We start from the raw sequence: 22,214 nt of genomic DNA, 5'->3' as shown, positions 1-22,214 counted from the left end.
GTAATAAATTAATCCCATAGAGACAAATAAAACTAGTCAATTAAAAAGAAAAAAAAAAATCTTACCTCCCTCCAAACCTCCCCCACCCAAACTATGGAAGTTTATCTTGTTAACCATGACACCATAAAAGCTAACTTTTAACCTAGCAAAGTTAATTTTCTCTGTGAACCAACACTGTACAAATATAAAATATGTTTTTAAGTAACTCACAGGGTTTATGAAAGTAATGCTTAAAAACAGAACTTTAGAACGTAAAATCTTTGGCTCCTGGTAGACCCTCAATTAAGATGTGATGGGATCTGATGCATTTCACCAACAATTGTACCTCCTGCCATGCTACAGGCACATTACACGAGACAGTTATGGGATCAGATCCCAAATTGAGCCATGTTTTCAGTGCAGGGGGGGAACCCAAAATCATAATCCTGGGCTCCTCCTGTACTGTCAAGTAGCAAGCCAGTCAGCTGATCAGTGCTCCCAGCCTCAGGAGTGCATCCCAGTCAAGGGCTCTGATGCACTCCCAAGACTGGGAGTCCCAATCGGCTGACTACCAGTCCTAGCCTTGGGAGTGCATCAGAGCCCTTGACTCTGATACAGCCCTGAGACTCAAAGCCCTGAACAGCTGACTGTCACTCCCAGCCTCAGGGATGCGTTGAAGCTAAGGGCTTTGGTGTACCTCCCAAAGCTGGGAGCAGGACCCAGCCTTGGGGGTACACCAGAGCCCTTGGCTTCAATGTACCCCCAAGGCAGGGAGTGGCAGTCAGTTTATTGGGGCTCCTAGCCTCAGGGGCACATGGGAGTCAAAGACTCCCATGTGCTACCAAGGCTAAGAACCCCAATCAACTGATTCTTGACCACACGTTCAATTTAAAATGCAATGGGAATCAGCCACAAGAGTTTACACATATTTTGTGTAAAAAAGATTGTGGTTTATTCCTTGCTTTATTGCACCATTAACTGCATTAACATGTGGCTGGGTTACTAAAGACATAATTAACCAGTTAATCACATCTTAAGTGTAACGTCTGCCAGGGGCCTTTGTTTCCAAGTTGCTAGTTTTGGTTTTTCCCTCCCCTCTTCTCTTTCACAGTTCCAGATTGAAGTGGATGTTTTGAACTTCTTTAGATTCCTAATTATTAGAATTTCAGGTTTTACATAAACATTTTGCTTCTGAGACATTTCAAACAAAATGTGGATCTGTGCCAAGAAAAGTGATCCCCACAGTTTCAAGATCCTTACTATGATAACAAATTATAATAAGCAGAGACTACACACACTGCAAACACTTCCCATATATTGCTCTTCCAAAAGTTGAGAAAACTAAAAATGTTTTGCATTAGGATTTATGCTTTTAAAAATTAAACTTAGGCTCTTTTGAAAATACCCTTTTACTATAGCAAATACGGGGTTTTAGATGCATTCAAAGAGACAGTGGCCTATATTGTGAATGTACACTGAAAGTTAAAAGGGAACAAAAATCTCAGAACCAAAACACTAGTCTCATACCCTTCTTTACTGTTGACACCAAAGCAATTTTCTTCTGAAGTACCAAAATTGCAAAAAGTTAATTTGATTAAAACCTCAACTTCTGGCTCCTGATGCTGTGAATACTTATGCATCAGTTTAGCTTTGACTATAACTTCAGTCAGATTATTCAATGGAGACTATTCATGCGAATAAAGTTATGTACCCGCTTAAGTGTTTGCAGGATCAGGCCTTTGTCCTGTTTTTCTTTTTTTGCTTATATTCAAATTAAAACAAACAAAAACAATAAAACGAATACTAGTTGTGAAATTTAAAATATGAAAAGCAAATTCTTACTGAATTTTGTATCTCAAGCAGGAGAGTCAGGGCACCACTCCACAACTTTTTTTAATTTGGCATCACGGTGGTTGAGAACCACTGTTGTGGTGCCCCACCTTACTTCTTCACTTTTCAACCAGGGTGCTGCTGTCACCACCAAGTAAAAAGAGTGCCTTGCGTACAACCAGATTGGAAAGGGATATGCATGCACATACCTGCCTGCATTAAGGTTATTTCATAAACCTAAGCCAGGCAGGCACCCCGCCTCATGCCACAGCCCTTCCTGGTTCAGCCCCACATGTACCTCCTAGAAATGAAGCGAACAGAACAGTTCTACTGGGCAATGCAGGTGGTGCAACAGAGGTGCTCAACTCAAAGCTGTCAGCTACCACCTCTGCTACCTGATGGAATGGTCCTCCATGACTCAGTTTCCAGGAGGTGTGTGTGTGGGATCAGACTGGGAAGGACTATGCAGGAGCAGGAGCTTGGGTCTGCATTAGAGTTAGATAAACCCAATGGAAGCAGCAGCATCCACTTGTCACAGCTGCTTCCTAGTTCGGCTCCAGTGTGGTTCCTGGAAAATGTTAGTTTCACCTGGCCACAGCCGGCATCATGACACCCCAACAGGTTCTCATAGCACCCCAGCCACAAAATGACTGATCTAAAGTCAAAATACTTTACAAAATATAGCACAGTGTATTTTTTAAAGGCCTAATGCCAATCCAAAAATTTTTTTTCAAACAAAAAGTTATTTCATTTTGAATTAAGAAAAAAAAAAAATCACCATGAGCAAATTATCCTGAACAATGATAAAACAACAGTAAAGATTCCTCTAACCCATGAATTCCACCTGTTCACCCAAAATTGTCTATGTGGGAGAGAGTCTGGGGAGTCTTCATGTTGCAGTATATGACTTAACAGATGTCATGTCAGACTGCTGCACTATGAAAGTAAAATGGATAAACCACAGATAGTATAGGACTGAGTCCTGGATGGCCTGAGATTTGTTATATTCGAGCCCCCTTAGGACTTCCTCCTGCAATCCAGTTTGTATTTGTCCTACTCAATTTTATTTCAAGAACTTACTGAAGGATTGTGTCCGACCTTAACATGTTGTAACACACTTGGGAAATTCCAGATGCAAGTCCCTATTGGTGCAATTATTTCTCCTTCTGTATGTGTGTACAGATAAGGTCTCAATAAAACCAGACTGACCTGTCTTACATTGTCAAGAAAGTCAAGAAAGAAGATTAGCCTACCAGCTAGCCAGACAGGACAGTAAGGGAAGGAGAGCAACATTTTAAACAAGCATAAACATTCCTACATGGCTCAAGATAATGAAGTCAGATCCAAGTTGTCCAGCTTCCTCTTATCTGATGGCCTACAGCTTCAGTTGCTTGTGGGACAGTCATTGCACAATTTTTGAAGAACTTGGTACAAACTCACACAAATATGGTTAATTTTAAAGAAGGCTATAATAAGTTTCTCTAAATTAAAAAAAAAAATAAAAAATCAGATTTCACGTATCTCTGGCTTGAGTAGTCTGCCTGTTGCCCTTTTAAACAACAAATATCTAATACAGATGCAGCTCCCACAGTGGTGATGGCACTGGCCAATAATTAATTTTTGAGCTTGGGACATCTGCCTCAGTTCATGTCACAAGACCTGCTGCTAAGAATATGAGTTTTTAATCTTCATAATCTGATGTTAAATTATGCTTTATTTTAATTGATGAGTTTTATGTTCCAAGTGCTTCTGGAAATTTCCTTTGGAAAAAAAATAGTGATAACATATACAACTTTCTCCACATCCAAATCAAGAAGTTCAGTAGCATGCATTTTGCTGCCAATTCTCTTTACTGCTAGCCAAGATTTAGGAGAACACTAAGTGTCAGTATCCTTGGACCCAGGCTTGGGACACAGAGGGAAGAAGGATATGTTCTCAGGAGGGATTACACAAGCAGTTCTAGCGTTTGTCATCTTAGGTCATTCAACTGTCACTTTATAGCTGGATTATGGGCACAATCCAAATATTTTATGACCATGTGTATGTCCAACATACATCAAGGGCCTTCTCCAGCCTTATATGAAACCAGCATTCCCTAGGCTAAATAGATTTGAAGAGAAGCCATATTGTAAGTATCCCTTACAATTGAACACGAGGCCTCTAATGGAGGCCTCTCCATTAGAGAATTTCCAGGGCCAGTCCGTGTCCCCCCCCGCCAGGTTTGGGTAAGGGGAAGAAGTTCCCAGCACCAAGCAGCCCTCCTGATACCAAATTCATCTTTTCAAACAAAGGAGTTATAACATTCATACAAATAACTGTTTCAGTGTTACACTGGGGAAAGAGGCAAATCTTTTGAACAGCCGAAGTGATCATCGTATAAAATACACTCCAAGCAAGTCTCAACTTCCATCAGAGTCAAGACTTGATTAACTTTTAATGCAGAGGTAGGCAACCCTCAGCACAGGTGCCAGAGCGTGGCATGCAAAAGGATTTTGCTTGGCATGCAGGCTTTGGGGAGGATGGTGGGGAAGGGGCTGGGGCTATGCTGCCACAAGGCAGCACAGCCCCACAACAGACCCCTCATGGCTCCCTGGCTCTCTGCCATGGTATGCCAACATCTTACAAATCAAGGTTGCAGGTGTTTTTGGCACTCTATCCAAAACCGTTGCCGACTCCTGTTCTAATGCATCTCCATTCCATGAATGACTCGTGGCTGGGGGGGGGCACGGCAGCGGTGGAAGCATGGTGGCAAGAGCAGCAGGAGCCCAGCAGTGGTAAGCAGGGGAGCTCCCACAGCCCACAGCCGCTGGCACTGTCAGCCATGGAAGGATGGGGGGAGTGGTGAGTGCCAACCAAGGGTCGGTGACCATCCGCAGCCACCGCTGGCAGTGGTGGCCGCAGCCAGCAGGGATTGCAGACCGCCCGCAGACACCACGGCAGTGCTGCCGGCAGCGGGGCGAGCGGCAACTGCCCACAGGCGCCGCTGATGATGTCAGTGGCACCTTTTTGTAGGGGGTACACCACCACAGGCAGGGGGTGCACATGCACCTGTGTGCACCCCCTACACATCACCCCCTGCTCCATTCACAGGCAGCTACAAACTTCAAGGAATAGAGCAAGATTTCAAGTTTCCAAGATCCATGTCTTACCTTATATTTTTCATTTGCAAATAATACAGAGGCTCTATGGAATTTGCATAGTGGATTCTTGGGGTCAATATTAATAGCTTTATTTAGTGTATCCAAAGCCTTTTCAGATTTTTTCAGTGCATGCTGGACCTACAGTGGAACAGAGATGACATTAAATAGACTTAAAGAGAAAATCTAGGAAGACATCTGACTTGCCAGACTATTACAATATATTTGACTAGATCTGTTGCCTTCAAAGTACAATTCTTAAGACTCAATATCTAAATAACTCTTTTATTACTAAGCCAGACTGAAAAATGGTAATTTGTCTTTTACTGCAAAATGCCACCACATTCTAGAATATAGAAGTAAAAGGAGCTAGATAAGTGGTTGTGATGCCCTTTGTTGTCATAGTGCAGATGAAACAGTACTAGCTGATGGCTACATAATCAACTGCCACAATTACTTGTGGACCACACACTGCAAATCCTCAATATATAAAAGCAGCATTATAAAGGAGCATTTGCCAAGTGATGTTATTGTATGTTTTATGCACTGGCAGAGGGACTGACCTATACAAACAATAGCACAAAGTTTTAGGCAGCTAAGTTTTGATTAAACTAAAGTCTTAGACACATCAGCCAGTACCTTCTGCCTACTATTTCACTGTGCAGAGCAACTTACAGAGCTTACTAAAATAGTTTTAAAATTAAGAGTCATCAAAAGTACAAGTGACTGAGAAGTGGACAGAAGGTATTCAGGCAGGTGAAACCCAGAACCTTATTACGGCAAAACGGGGAGCCGTGAAGTATCAGTCAAAAGCTTGAAATGCCAATATGAAGGTATGTACCAGCAGTATGAAGAGTCTGCATAAATACTCAGTTCTGTTGAACTTGCAGATACAGACCTGATTCTCAGATCTCCAATTCTACCCGTGCATATACACAAAATGCTCAAGTGTGACATGGGTGCTAGAAGTTTGGGAGCAGGACAAGCAATCTTGGACTAGTGGTGGGTATCCTCCTTTACCCATTGGCTAGGAAACACCATAAGTATTCACAAGCCCTTGTCAGCTGAATGAGCACAAGCACAACATTTGTACCCTCATAACTCAAACACATGATAGCACAGGCAATATCAATGCTCCAGCAAGAGTGCAGATGTTTCTACTTGCTGACCGCAAGTAAATAAGTTTTGACACAAGCATAAGGACAGAGTCTTCCCTAAAAAATTAGGCACAAAAGAACTGGCAGAAGGAAGACAGAATTAAGGGCAATTACTTACTACTCCAATGTGACAGAGTAGGACTGAGCTCTGAGGATTGATATCAAGTGCTTTCTGGAAATGCATTTCTGCTAGGCTGAATTTTTCCTGTTTGTAATAAATCATTCCTAGCCCATACCTACAAATACAAAAACAGATTTGTTAGATAAAACGTGAAATTCTATCATGAATTAAATTCTGTCACTAAATTGTGGACTGGCAGAAGGAAACTAGCCTTTGGCACATTAGAACAACAAAAAAATAAAATGAACGTTTGAATCATACAAGCATAATCATACAAAAACTTATCCAGCAAAGTAGTTTGAATAACTGAAGTTACCTAGCAGTAAGTCACAGATGTAATATTCTGGCATTCAAGTGATATAATTATATTGCCAAATTGAACTTACTTTCCCACTAACTATAAAAACCTAAATTCACTGACAACATGAGAGCGATGCCACAGTTATCTTGCTTATCAGCGTCCTTAGATCAATGCTGAATTAAGTCCTATACAAAGGCGCTTATTTAGGAAGATTTTTGCAACAAGGCAAAGCTCACTTTTTTTTATTTAACAGACATTTATGCTCAGAGGCACCGGTGCATGCTTTCGCTCACAGTAACCTCTTTATTCACAAATGCCTTAGACTCTACCGAGGAGCAGTAGGGTTTTGACATCAGTTCAGTCTTTCCAGATGGAAGGTGATCAATCGCAGCTGTAGCATTTAATAGATCAGACCAAAGTTCCTTTTCTAAAGTTACACACACACACACACACACACACACACACAAGCGCTATATCTATATATATTTAATATGTAGATCTAATATATAGGAGGGGTAGGGGGAGGAAGGAGCAGGTTTTCCAGCTTCTGCTTCCTCTGTGCAAAAAGGAAATTTATTTCCTACATATGGGGACTTTTTACCATCTTGAACTTTCCCTGAGCCTGATGAAGGGCGCCATGAGCCTGAAAGCTTGCAGGAAAATATATATATGTATTTTTTTGCAATTTCTCAAATGGTCTAATTAAAGGTATCATTTTGGAACCAAGAGTTCTAGATTTTTGCATTTCCGTGCATGCAAGTGTAACTTTAGAAAAGGAAATGTATATCTATAGATACACCCCCCTAAAGAAAGATATAGATATCTTTCTCTCTTGATAGATAGATAGACAGGACATCTCCATTTCCTTGCAGTGCCATGTGTACCTATACATTTCACTCACCTCGCACATACCCACACATACTACTGCAAAGAAACAGACTTGAAAATTCACATTATCCAGGTTTTCCTTCCCATAAATTCCCACTTTGTTTTAGTTCTCATCTTCTCTATGTGGATAGTAAAACCTCAGAACTTAGTACGCTCTGTGGGGGGGGGAAAAAGGGGTAAACACTGTACCCACCCAAATTTGGAAGAGGGTACCAGGAACTTGTCAGCCCATGTAAGTGGACTATATTTAGACATGAAGTTGATGGGAATATGCACCTATACTTGTCATGGGTTGCTCAACTATAAAAAGCAGAGTAATAGAAGAAGCAAGCAAGCAAGCAAAAACCTCCCAAAGCTAATTATCCTATGGTAACTGTAGTTCTTAAGGGTGTTTATGATCCCTGCTGTATATGCAGATAAAAGGTACAATGGGATCTTGCCATGCTACACACGCATAGCAGGAGATGTGACTGTGAGACTGAGCAACAGATCCCATCATGCCTTACTGCTGGTGCAGGAGAAGCCTGGGATCGTGATCCCGGGGCTCCCCTTGTACTGGCAAGTAGCAAGTTCCCACAGCTGGGACTCCATTAAGCTGTGGGTTGTTGGCATCAGGGCACACCTGGCCACACATTCAATTAATGGCATGATAGGAGCTAACCACAAAGTTGTTACACATCTTCTGTGGAATAACTTTGTGGCTTATTCCTTGTTCTATGATACCATTAACTGCTTTAAACATGTGGCTAGGTTATACTTTAAGGCTGCTTACCAACATAAAAAAACCCCCACACAAAAAAATAATTGGTGATTTACTTTAAACTCTGCACACCGCTGTGCCAAGTCCAGCACATGCCCAGAAGAGGCACTGCGTTAGTGGACCCAGCTCGCCCAACATCTGTATACATCAGGTGCTTCAGAGTGGCTTTTTTGTCACTTCTATCTAATAGTTGATTGAATCAGCTATTAGATAAAAAGCACCAAAAAGCCCTACTGAAGTGCCTGATCTACACAGACACTGTGGACTGTGGAGCCAGGCTAAACTAACACATTGCCTCTTTTGGTAAACCATGTTGTTTTTTTTCCCTTCACATCTGTCAGCAGCCAAAAAAGGCAGATCTTGGCCAAAGGCATCGCAGGCTCCTCATCAAAGAGTCCTTTTTCAACTGGATTCCAAGTCAAAAGGAAATGAGGGCAGGCTGTGGAATACACTTGGATACCATGTCTCAAATAATCTAGGTTACACTAAAGCAGTTGTTCTCAACCTATTAGACTAAAGGCACCTCTCAGAAAGTGTCAGCTTTTTAGGTTTTCAATTGACTTTTGACTACAGAAAAATAGGGTAATTCCTCTGTTGCAAAAGTTGAGAATCACTGCTTTGAAGTAATCATTTTTTTCTTTTAGTATTTGTCTAGATGTAGTCCACTCTTGGTAACTATTTAAATACATTCTGCTTTAGAGCAACCATAATACAGTGTTACCAAAATGGGCATCTCTTAGATGCATTTACACAGGTATCAGCATTTTTTAAAACGTATGTATGGAATCAAGTACAGGTACTCCTCACTTAACGACCGAGTTCCGTTCCTGCGACTCGGTTGTTAAGCGAATTGGTCGATAAGCGAGGAGCCGCTCTGAGCAGCAAAGTGCTCCCCGCAGGACCATGTGCTGGCAGCCGCGTCCCTGGGGCGGGGGGCCAAGCTGCTCCCTCCCCCCCTCTTGCCAGCACCAGGGCAGCATTTGGCCCTGAAGCCAGGGCTGGTGGGAAGAGGATGCTGAGAGAGGGAAGGAGCTGGCACCAGGAAGCAGGAGGGAAGCTCGGCCCCGGCAGGCAGAACTAACCACCGCCCTTAAACCCACCCTCCAGACCCGCGCACGGGGCTGCTCTGTGCCCTGCCGGCTGTTGTTGCGTGGGGCCGGGGGCATCGCGCCTGCAGGCAGGTGGGAGCCGGCGGAGCTGCCCTGGCCCGGCGAGGAAAGCCCGCTTCCGAGCGCGGGAGCTGTCTGCCCCGCCGTGCTGAACCTGTGGCGCGCCGTTTCCACAATACAGGTACTGTACTCCTCACTTAACGACCTACCTGCTCGGAGTACCGAATGCTCGGAGAGCTGGTCGTAAGTCCGCGCGGTCGTTAAACAGGTAGGTCGTTAAGTGAGGAGAACCTGTAATTATTTTACAGAGTTTATGACATGAGGATGTCACTTCTGGGATTTGCTTTCTGAAGCGGTATGAGCTATGATGAAGTTCTCCAAAGTTGCTCAGAGGTTCTAGTCTAACTACCTGGTAACAGCCTAATAAAGCGAGATTCATTCTGACCACTTTTGGGAAGATATGGCTGCCTTTTCATCCTCTCAGCAAAAGCCATCATTAATTTAAATGAAACCCAAAAGATCTTAGTGCCAAGCTGAAAGATCTTAATATGTCCAGAGTACAACTTCATTTCACTTTAATTGGAATGCCTTAAGGAAGAAAAATCAGCAAGTGAACATTTTGTTTCAACTGGAAGCCACACCACCTTTGGGAGAAATTGTGTGCGATTTAAATGAGACGTTATCCTTGTGGAAAAAGGCAAGCAGTGGGAGGGGAGGAAATATGGTCATGAACAGTTTGCAAGTCTCTTATAAGAGTGAAAAAGATACTGGTATTAAGGCAGCTTCTTTCCTAGACAGTTGGTGTAAGGGACATGGTGCTAATGTATTTAGTGGCAGGACCAGAACCAGACTGTATTCACCCAAGAGTGCTGAAAAAGTTCAAAACTTTAAATTGCATATCTACCAACTTCAGCATGTAACCTACTGCTAAACAAGTCTTTGTACTGGGGGACTAGAGAGTAGCCAGTGTAATGCCAATCTTTAAAAAAAGGAGTTCTAGTGGGGAACCAGGGAACTACAGAATAGTAAGCCTCACTTCTTTCCCTGGGAAACTGGTTGAAACTGTAATTAAAAAAAGGAAAACAAAAAACTGTTCATTATCACATGGATGAACAGGATTTGCTGAGGAAGAATCACCATGGCTTTTGACCAATAAATATTGGTTATACTGCAATCTACTAGATATGGAAAGCCTCAAAAGCATATGGATCATGGTGCTCCGGTTGACAGAGTGCATCTGGAATTAAAAAAAAATGCTTTTGACAAAGTCCTGCAACAAAGGCAGTTAATGAAATGGAGCTGTCCTGCTAATAGAGGTGAACCCACTCATGGTTCTGTAACTGGGGAAATGACAGGAAACAATAGATATAAATAGTCAGTTCTCACTGTGGATGGAAGTAGACAGTTGTGACCCTCAGTGGTTTGTGCTGTTTTACATAATCAGCAACAATTTGGAAAGGGCAGAGAAAGTGAGGTAGCTACATTTTCAGATTAAATTATTCAGGGTAGTAAAAACCAGAAGGCAACTCAAGAACTGAAGAAGGATCTTAGAAAACTGAATAAATGGGCAACATAACAGCAGATGAAGTGCAAAGTAATGTATACTTGGGGGGTGTGGGGAGAGAGGAGAGAGGGAAGGGGAAAGAAGAAGATGTAAGTGACTAAAGAGATTCCTGGGCTCCAAGAAAAATCTTGGAATTATTGCAGACACTGTTCTTGGAGAATATGAGCCTTCTGTTCATCACCAGCACATAGAACATTCAGAATTTAGAAGGGAATTAAAAATAGCAACAGAAAAGGTCATTATACCACTCTATAAATCCATTGTAAGCCCACCTTGCACATAGTTCTGGACCCCCGCCTCCAAAAGGACACTGTAGAAGCAGAACAGGTACGAAGAAGGGGAACAAGAATGACTGGAGTATGAGAATACTTTTCTTGTGGTGAGAGACTAAATAAGTTAGGACTTTTCAGCTTAGAAGAAAAAAAAATGAGAGGGGGAGAGGGAGAATAACAGAATTCTATACAATTTTGGCACATAGGAAGTGAATAGGGATTTACTAAATCTCACACAATAGTAGAACTAAGGGACATACCCTGAAGTTATTAGGTAACAGATCTGAAAACAAACAAAAAATAAGTTAATCACACAGCAAGTAATTAACTTCTGGAACTCATTGCTGCAAGACATTAGAGGCCAAAAAATTAAATAAGTTCAAAATAAGACTGGACAGATTCATGCAGATTCATTTGGAGGTATAATATCCAAATAAGGACTTCCTAGGCATTTGAATGCGGGAAGCTGCTGGGGGAAAGGCAGGGGACAGATCAGTCTGGACAGGCCCTGCGTAAAAACTCTTTCCTTTTGCATCCGCTCTCTCTCACTGGGATACAGAATGCCAGGTCAGAGTACAGGTCCATCTGTCTGATATGGCAATTATGTTTCTATCCAGAGTTCTCCCCCCATTAAACCAGTTAAACATCAATTAAGAGCCCAAAGAATGAGAGGGCTCCTGCAATGAAAAGTTAGTGTATGTATTCCAGGACGAGCACACACCAACTGCTGAAACTTCCTTAGCCTGACGAAGGGTTTTTGAACCCGAAAGCTTGCTTAATAACTATTCTCCAACTATTTGGGTTGGTCTAATAAAAGAAACCAGATTCACCCAAGGAACCTTGTCTGTATTCCATCAAGGAACTTATCTCTGTGTGGTGAGAAAATACACGAAGACCCTGTATCGAGGGACTATGAAGAAAATACAACTGCTAGACGCACTTAAAACAGAGGTAGGAATCTTGCTCTCTATCAAAGAAACAATTTAAATGTATGAGACTGTCAAAAACTACAAAAATGGGCAAGGTAATGTTGTTCCACCCAAAAATAAGTTAACCTTTCCCATATAACTCATCTTTTCCTTATAATGGCCTAAGTCCTTCCTATCAAGATTTCTTGAGCCAGTTGGCATCCAGACCATAAGATCCACTGATGTGGAGTCTGAATGCAATTTGCCCCCCCTATTTTTAGGTGATTATGTTGCCTCTGAGCCAGGTCTAGGATCCAAAACAACTGTCTGCATCATGCTGAGGCTATTTATTCATATCATATTTGCAACTTCCTAAGGACTTCTCAGCATCTTTAGAATCAGAGGAAGTAAAGCATATATGGAACATGTTCGTCCAAGACTGAGGACTCATCCCTTCTGGGAAGAAGGGAGAGCAACTTCTTGTTCATCAGCGTAGCAAGTAATTCCACAGTAGAGTGGTCTTGCTTTTGAAAAGCAGCTGTTGGAGTAACTAGTTTATTCATGGACCATTTTTGGTCATATAACTGCTAGTTCAGCCGATTCATTAAGGCAGTGATTCTCAAGTAAGGTACCACAGCACCCTGGAGTGCCTTGAGATCTTTTCAAGGGTGCCACAGTATGCCACACAATATTAATACCGTTAGATGTGCAAATGTGATTTACAAGATAAACCTAGAAATTTCAAATAGTAAACCTTATGGTCAAAATCATTCTGACCTGTTGCTCTAGTTCTTTTTTTTTGTAGTAAAAAAAGTGAAAACAAAGGGCTAGCATTTTCTGAAGGATGCACTGGGTCTAAAAAGATTGAAAACACTGACCAGTAGGTAGGACTATACAGGTAGTGAGATGACAGTATCATCATATCTCAGACATTAAATAACTCCTGTCAATATCTCAGACAGATACTTTTCTGTTTCCAAGAATCACTGCCAAGGCTGTTTACCACCACTCACATTTTTGGGGCCTGGGATTAAAAAGCAAAGTGTGTCATGCATACAAAACTAGCAGCTCCAAGATATATGATCTTATGCAAGACTAAGTTTTGGACTACAGTATGGTGTCTATTCAAGTGTGCTTCCTGTATAATGTTGAAACCATGTTACTAGATTATTGTGGGTAGAATAGAACAGCTCTGCAAACTTGATAGGGCTAAGGTTTCTGGTAGTTTGTCATACTACAAAGGAGAAGTTGATGGAATCAGGCATGTGGAGTGATGGACAGAAACAAGGTACAATAACCTAGCATTCTTTGACACTTCCTTACTCTTGTCTGAGGACAGTTCATACAACATAGTTACAGAGCACTGTCCTGGCTTTGAGTCTTGTAAGGCAAGATAAATACACTGCTGAAGTCCAGGATGCTCCATCGTCTGTGTTGAGTACTACAAATGATTTTTCCTTGTTTAAATTAAGCCCTAGAATGGTAGAGATGAAGAATGTAATGTGCAGCCTGTGACCTGCCAAGGTAAGGTTCCTCAAAAACAAGCCTGCCATCACAGTAAGGTTGAACTACTTCTCTGCTAGTACCTCAAGGCACTTAAAAAGGTGTTTAGGACTACAGACAATTGAAAAAAAGAAGGACTCTACTGGAAACGTGAAGTTCACGCATCTTAGTTATTCCCTGCAAGTTAGGTGGACTGCTACATGGAAATATGCTTCCTAGAGGTAGAAAGCCAAGAATCATTCCTCTGGATCAAAAGATGGATTACTGAGGCAAAGGTTACCATTCTGAATAGGTAAATGAATACACTTATAATTAATTATGTGCCAGCTTCCTCTTCTTAGAAAAATATCTTTTCCCCTGCTATTTAAAAGAAAGTTCTAACGTGGTTCAGAGTGACAAGAGACTCTGCTTCCTGATATCAATCTTATAAGAAGAGACCATGAAGAGAGATAGGGAAGCTCAGTAAAGGAGAAGAGTCTGGAACTGAATATTTAGTCTGTATGAAGCCATCTACCTTTAATATTGTTCCAGACTTAAAAACTGTTCCACTCATCTAGAATCAATTCCCTTTCCTCTCCCCATTTCAGAACCTGCCTGTTTTTAATTTAAGTGAACTGTCAAACTGGTTGCCTTGAGGGCAGCATTAGGCATATTGATTGTGGGTCTTCTATGAACACTGTTTTCTCCTTGGCTCTAACATGAAAATGGAAAAAAAAAAAAGTCAGACATCTGAATTGTTTCCAATTTTGAGTTACGGTGTATATCCCCCTAGTAATCTCAGCAATGCACCCAACTCTTCCAGTGTCTGTAAGGAGTCACTGGTTTAGCAGCTAATAGGGTAGAAGCCTCAAAGATAAGAAAGAGCTTTTGTATTCTAAAATCTCATGGGGAATTCCCAAGAATTGCAGCTGTGGCACTTGTCTCATTACTGCAGTTGCCCTTGACCTTGCTGCAATGTCCAAGTCAGCTATTGCAGCATATTGTGAAGTTTGTGCTCACAAAAAAGCCTATAATTGCTGAAGTGGCTTACCTTTGTTTATATAAAGGTATCAGACTGAGGGCAAGTAATCATAATAGGAGAGGAACACCTGATAGCTTACGATCCATAGCTGAAGGTTGGCAGAGAAGCAGCTCTTCCTTCCTAGTGTCTCTCAATGTGTAGTTTTCTTTACTTTTGGAGAGTATTTGCAGGTTTATTTCCTGCACTTACTACCGTCTAGGAGTATAAGTGAGCCAAGTATGGGAAGACATAAAAATATTCAAAATCTAAGAAAGGAACTCTACCTTTTATGAGCCTTCTTTGATGTGGAAGTCTCTTGTGTCTGCTACTATATCTGTAATGATTCTAACAGACTGCGTTACCAGACATTGCCAGGTTATCTGGTAATGAAGTATGTACAAATTAGACCTTTTGCAATTTCTTTTTCAAGCACAAACTCTAAAAGAATCTCTAGTGTTCTAGCCATTCTTATATAGGTGACACAGAAAGACCTTTTGGGCCTTTAAATGTAATGTGATGGGGCAGACTGACCTACAACCAATAGGGAAGGATAAGGATTTAGCAGTTGGGGTACAATTGGAAGATGCTGATCCTTGGAAATCCACAGTTGCAATAACCAAACTGAAGACGCCCCAGACTCTGGTAGGCGTAAACTCTCTCAGAAAGGGAGCATAATATGATCCTGGTTCAAGTAAGATTTCTAATATAAGGAGGTCAGTAAGAACAGGAGTGACATCCATACACAGACTACATAGGAATTCCAAATGCCGAGGATAATAGAGGAGACTCATGAAATGCACATGATCAAACCCCTTGTCCAAAAAAGCTGATACCAAGGAAGTTGGTACTACTGACATTAAAATGAAACCCATCCCTCCATTACAGAACAAAAAGTACTGACAACATAGGTAAATGACACCTAATATCAATATCAAGAGTGCAGAAAAATGTGAAGGTAGAATCCACAGCACTGGTGTGGCTAACTACATGGGGCTGTTCTCTAGCTAGTACCAGTGTGAGAATCAGTTAAGATGTTAGAGGTATCACACTCAGGCTTTGCAATACTTTTAGATACAGCTGAATGAGCAGTCTCTGTTATTACATTAGAAAATCCCCCAGTGACCCACTCCTATGCACTTTGAAAATATAGCAAATAATCCTACTCCCTTCTAATGACATTTCAGAAACTGCTGCAGTTTACAAAGCTGTAAGAGCCAGGGAATTGGTAGTGAAGCTAGTACTCTCTTAGAAGAAGCTGCTCTGATATGGACAACTTATTTATCCAGATCAGAATATTTCAGAGGGAAAAAAAATTCAAGTGAGTTTCACTCAGATGATTTAAAAAAAGTGGAATATTTGCTTGTGATAGGCCCCTCAATTAAACAAAAGCAAGCATTTTGATTTGCTGTCATTAGGTGTGTAAAACATCTCACCTAAGGGACAACAGTTAAAAACAGACTAGGTTTTTGCTTGGCCATGAAGACTGAAGACCTAGTATCAGGAAAAATGGCTAAAGCACTTCCAGAAAAAAAGAAACAAAAAGCCCCCATATCCCCTGACCCCTGCCTTGAATATACCTCCATTAAAACAGTAACTAGCATAAAAAAGTTAGCTACTTAAGCACAATTTGAGAAAGGTGAAGAAAGAATTGGGAGATGCTCTTTTACACCTTCAGGAAGTAGGCATGAGGATACATAGGTGCGGGCCATTGGACACAAGTGACCAAAAGATGTGGGCCTTGATACACGTACACAGCAAGAGGGGAATATATATATAAACAAGCTTTCAAAATGCTTATTTCTCAGCTGTTAGAAATTTTTGGAAAAATATATGTTGCATAGATAGGAAAACTATTAAGCTTTTGTGGCACAAATGTATGTAAAGCACTGACAACACAAAGTACCATGGTACTTTCACTGCAACTGAAGAGGCCATATCTGGAGTACTGCATCCAGTTTTTGGTCCCCCACTACAGAAAAGATGCAGACAAATCAGAAAGCCCAGTGAAGGGCAAGAAAAATGGTTAGGAACCTGGGGCGTATGACTTCTGAGGAGAGGCTGGGGGGAACTGGGCTCTTTTAGTCTGCAGAAGAAAAGACTGAGGGGGGATTTAACAGCAGCCTTCAACTACCTGAAAGGTGGTTCTAAAGAAGATGGAGCTAGACTGTTTTCAGTGGTGGCAGATGAAAGAACAAGGAGCAATGGTTTAAAGTTGCAGCAAGGGAAGTTTAGGTTGGATATTAGGAAAAAAAAAAAAACTTTGACTTGGAGAATGGTGAAGTACAGGAACAGGCTGACTAGGGAGGTGGGAGAATCTCCATCCTTGGAGGTTTTTATGGCCCAGCTCAACAAAGCCCTGGCTGGAATGATCTAGTTGAAGATGGTCCTGCTTTGAGCAGGGGGTTGGACTAGAGGACTTCCTGAGGTCTCTTCCAACCCTAAATTTTCTATAATTCTATGATTCAATAAGATGACTAATACTTTCAGCTTCCCATCTATTGAAAGTGACTGTCAAGTGGATGATGTAGGGCCTGTACTTCCTCAGGAGAGAGGTAAGGAGAGTAAGAAGATTTTCATTGAGAACTTACTCTTAAAATGAAAATCCTATCAAATGTAATTGGGGGTGCAGGGGAAGGAGAAGAAAAAAAAAAAAATCAGAAAAAAAGCCATCTCCCTTTTCCGTATAGCACAAAAATGGTAAAAGTGTGGCCAAGAGGTGAAGCCAACATGTTATAAAGGAACAGGGACACTCCTATAGCTTTGCTTTTTCCTGTCCTTATATACTACTATTAATATACTGCCTTGGCTAGCAGGGACTAGCAGTGGAAAAACAGTAGCAGTTCAGCGACCAAAAAAAAAAACAACACTTAATCAAATGTAATCTAATATTATATGCAACACCATGAGGACAAGGCAACATCATGTAACAAAAAATCCAATTACTGTTCAAGAACAAAACAGACAACTTTAATCATTAGATCTCTCCTTGTAACATACACCAAAGAATTACACAAGTTCCTTATCACAAAGATTGGAAGACTAGTACTCCAAGAGTAGTTAGCAATAAGATACATTTCTTCCCTTGATGGTTTTATTAAAGCGTGCACACTTACCATGCATTATAGTGTCTAGGATTGACTCTGATTGCATTTCTAAAACAAGCTAATGCTTTGTCTAGTTCTTCTGTTAACACAAACTCATGCCCCAGCAGAGTATAGGCATAAGCATAGTTTGGATCAACTTGAATGGCTCTTTGGAAGAACTTGATTGCAATGTCATGTTCTCGTTGCAAGCTGAAACAGTTTCCTGCAGCACACCACGCCTAATAAAAAAACATGACAGAGTTACACGAGTCCCTTTTTATGACACCTGGTCTATATTAAACTGTCACACTTTAATATTAAAATCTATGGAGGTGGTGAGCCTTGCCTTAGAAGTGGCTACATCTCTGTCACTGCTCAGAAGAAGCAATAATTGTTGAAGTAGAGTATTAGATATATGCATATGGAACAGCTTTCATTCATGAGTCCCAAAGCACTAAGAAAACTGTTTAAGCCTCACTCCTGCGAGGCGGATGGGATGGAATGCAATATATAGCCAGGGGAATCAAGTTGCAATGGTTAAGAACTCTAAAAGGACATACAGCAAGCTGGCAGCAGTTAAATACTACAGTGATTAAATACCATGGAGCTTGTAAAGTAAAGGCACCCAGGTAGAAAAGTCAGTAGTAGGGTTCCCTTGCCCTTTGGCTCTCTTCAGAACAATGAGGTAACCACATAGGGAGATCTAATTTTGACAGTCTCTGCTCCCAATCTTGTGTATCAACCAGCATCACAAGGTTTTATGAACTCATAAGCGCTGATCTCCTGTTGTGCCCCAAATCCTGAACAGTACCACCATTTCTGTTCTCTAATGCTCAGAGGCTCGGTTTCTCCATGTGGTTTTCAGATTCTCTAGCTGCAGTTAGCAGACGTTTTGCTTTATATTAACTACTCCACATTTATTCTTTGCCCTCAGGCCCTTTATGATGCTTCCCATTCTCATCTTTCCAACTCTTAACACAACTTTGCTTCCCTGTGCCTACATGTAACTGTTCCTCTCCTACAGCCATTCTTGTTCTCAGTCCTCCTCTCTCATCAATGCTCCATAATCTTCTAATTCACTAACTGAAGTTTTCTAAATTCAAATAAAGTACAAAGGAAAAAGAGACACCAATATAAAAAATAGACTTCCCATAATACAAGATGTGCATGGTTACAGATGCTATTCCATTAAAGTGTGCATAATGTTTTGCACATAATACGTGATCACGTGTCATGTCATTGTGATCTTTTCTACTGCTTTACCTCTTGATGCACCTTTGCAAACTTAAGATTGTAAACTTTTTGCGTGAAGTACCTGGGTAGCACAAGGATGCTGTTAATTTAATATTAAAACTGCAACAAGTTTCTATTAAAAAAATTAAAGAATTTAAAGCTAGTGGCAGAAAACAATATCCTACCATTTAACACTCCTACCCATATACAGATGATGAATGATTATAAGGGGGATTTCCCCAAATTAAAGGTGCTATAGAAATACATGTCACTATTGACAGGTTTATAGATTTCATCCTGTTTCATGTAGGACAATATGCCTACATTTTCTATACTGGTTACAGACATCAAGTCACCAGGTAATCTAAATGCCATTCTAGTTTTAAATAACTGTCATATGAACATACCCAAGTTAATACTGGAACAAACTCTAAGTTCTAACTCTTGAATCTTGCTACATACAGTTACCTTCTTATCAAATATTCATCACAGCAGTATGTTATACCTCTGGTGAATTTTTATCCATGTCTGTTAAATCCTTCGAAAGGACAGAAAGAGCAACATCTTTCTGCAGATGCCACAGCGTTGTAGAATAAATCTCCATGCCTTCTACTCTGTAGTTTTCAATCCTCCTTACTTCTGAGAATATCCTTTCGGCCTACAAACACAAAAATCAGTGACATTCTGTTGACCCAAACTGCTTCATATAACAGACAGTTTCAAATCTAGCATATCTACCTTCTATCCAAATGAAGGAAAGACTAAAGTATATTTACCTGGGACAAATGAAAATCCATTATTAGCCCTCCCCAGCAGCTTGTTCAGATTAGAACACTCTTTCCATCCCAGTACATATAGAGTGAGAAAGTAACACTGTTCATAAAAATTGAGATTGAAGTCTATATGAATCTAGTAGATATTTATATGGTCTAACCACATCAGCTAGCCATTCCACATATAGTATACCTCAAGGATTGTATTTCTATATTATCAAATACCTTGCTGGCAGAAGGCCCTGAGCTTTTATTTTCAACCCACTTGGCTCTTATAGGTGTTTAAGGAAAGAAAAACAAATAAACCAAAAAAACCCCAACTCCTAACTCAACAACTACTCCATATATTAAAATAGGGGTATGCCAGTGCTAGAAATAGTAAGTTTGGTCAAATAAAGATAGGTAGTTATGGGATTGCTTTAAATAGCAAAAAACTGCAGACTTTGGTTCATTGCTGGGGGTGGGCAGGAGAAAAATTACTTCACTCTGCATTATATAAACTGCAACTTGGAGTTTCTTTTACAGATTCCAGATCACAGTCCTCAGATGAATAAGGGTAGAGAATTGGTAAGAAAGGCTTTGAGAAACTGCTAAGGTCTACTGCATGGTCTTTTATGAAATATCAGTGGCCATACTTTGAGAATATTTTTAAAATCATGTTTGTACAAACAGAGGCTAGGAGAAATTGCTGTCAGTAAACAGTATATACCAGTGGTGTTCAACCTTTTGTCCAGCAGGCCAGATGGGCAGTGCCCAGTCCCTCTCCTGACCTGTGGACCTAATCTAGCACCCAGGACCTGCCCTATCCATTGGGATTCTGGTGGTGGGATCCCATCTGGCTGTGCAGAAGGGGGCAGCCCAGCCCAATCCAGCTGTACCAGGGAAGAGAAGCTTGGCCCAAGAGGGCATGGCATGGCATGGCCCAGCCACCATCCAGCCCTGTGTGGGAAAGGGCATGGCCCAACCCCATGCGAGGTGGGGGGAAGGGGGCATAGCCCCACCAGCTGTGCAGAGGGAGGGGGCAGGGCCTGGCCCTACAGGGGGCAAGGGGCAGGGCCTAGACCTGTGTGGGAGGTATGGACCAGCCCCCAGTCAGCTACGAGGGGGAAGGGGCCATGACCCAGACCCACAGGGGATGGGGAGGAGGGGGCATGGCCCAGCCCTGAACCAGATGTACAGGGGGCAAGGGGCATGGCCCAGTCCCAACCCCACCACACAGAAAGAAGGGGTGGGTCCTGGCCCCCATCTGGCTGTGCTGGGGTACGGTCCTAGGCCTACCTTTGACCCATCATGCAGGGCTTGGAATCCTGGCAGCAGGGAGGGGGGCAGCATTAATTGTCACAGCTCCCCTGTCAAATTTCCTGACCCATGGGGAGCCCTGCAGGTTGGATTCCAAGGCTCTGTGGGCTGGAGGTTGAGCACCCCTGGTATATACTGATGCAACTAGAATCTATCACAAGGACTTTAATAGCTTAATTTGGAAAATTACAGCTGCAGTTTCAATGATCCAAGATCATCTGCAATGTAATTCTCATAATGCTCGTTATTATAGAGAGGAAAAATTTTCAAGAGGTCAATTGCCTTCATAAAACCTTATGAGTCAAAACATTTTGTTCTCTATTACATGCACATGCATGTTTCATTCTGAAGGATCCTTAGCTCTTCAAAACTATAGGATTTAGCACAACTGAAATGTGGCTCTCCAGAATTGAGGACAACAGCCAACTGGTGACATAGATGCAGGAGTAGCAAGTAGGGAAAATTTTGGGCAAGTATATTTCCTCTTACCAAAGGTTTCATAATATCTTTAAGAGTTTAAAAGTAGACAGAATTGTTTATTTGTTCTAATATAAAACGAGTAAAGCATCTTCATCAATGCAGATTAAGTTATATATCACTCCAGCTGTAGCAGACATTTTAACCTAGATGCCCACACAGCTAAGCTACCTCTGGTTTCACACAAGAAGTCTGCAACTTCCATGGAAAGCTGTGCAAAATAAAATTGAAAATAAAATAGCAGGAGCAATCTCTGCTCTGCGCCTACCTGCATATACTCCGCAAGCTCAAAGTAAGCTCTCCCGATTTGGCACAGCACCCAGCCAGTGTTGTAGTGGTGAGAAGGTAAATGGCTTAATATATTTATCGCTTCTTTACAGTTGTATGAACACAAGGCTAAATAACCTTTCCCCATATCACGAAGAAGGCTCATCAAACCTTCTAGGAGAAAAATACAATAAATAAAAGGGACAAGAAAGCTAGAGAATTACTTGCCTGGAACTGCTGTTCTCTGAAGCTATACATTATGGCAGTCACCACTGTAGGTCTCGTAAGAACAAAGACCAATTCAGGAACTCACGAAACTACAAGATTATGAACTACTACTTCAGCTATGAGATTTTCTATAGCAGTCCTTCTATGTGGGACTTAAGTTCCACCATCTGCGGCCTTCTTTAAAAGCCAAATACAGAACATACTTGTATGCAAAGACAGCTTCATCGTTAATGACAAGTTGAGCTTTACAATTACAGAAAGTGTTAAAACATTATTATGTATTACTACAGCATTGCCCAAAATTACTTCACTTACTCAAATTTAG

General features: G+C 41.4%; 1 protein-coding gene across 4 annotated transcripts in view; it reads right to left on the bottom strand.

Moving 5' to 3' along the window:
• Nucleotides 1-22,214, bottom strand: part of CDC27 (cell division cycle 27) — an 83,980-nt gene that overhangs the window by 8,136 nt on the left and 53,630 nt on the right. For 2 of the 4 annotated variants that reach the window (XM_019500926.2, XM_006271559.4), the window contains exons 12-16: nucleotides 21,663-21,835; nucleotides 19,351-19,503; nucleotides 17,643-17,851; nucleotides 6,222-6,339; nucleotides 4,959-5,087 (exon numbers count right to left, since the gene is read on the bottom strand). In XM_019500926.2, the coding sequence (XP_019356471.1) occupies nucleotides 4,959-5,087; nucleotides 6,222-6,339; nucleotides 17,643-17,851; nucleotides 19,351-19,503; nucleotides 21,663-21,835 (782 nt within the window). The remainder of the gene's footprint in view (nucleotides 1-4,958; nucleotides 5,088-6,221; nucleotides 6,340-17,642; nucleotides 17,852-19,350; nucleotides 19,504-21,662; nucleotides 21,836-22,214) is intronic. The other 2 variants (XM_006271558.4, XM_006271560.4) reach the window with 1 other exon arrangement.

The sequence above is a fragment of the Alligator mississippiensis genome, chromosome 4 (genome assembly GCF_030867095.1).
Source record: "Alligator mississippiensis isolate rAllMis1 chromosome 4, rAllMis1, whole genome shotgun sequence".
In the NCBI taxonomy this organism is placed as follows: Eukaryota; Metazoa; Chordata; order Crocodylia; family Alligatoridae; genus Alligator; species Alligator mississippiensis.
Note: the sequence above shows the minus strand (reverse complement) of the source record. Positions and strands in the feature narration are given on the sequence as shown.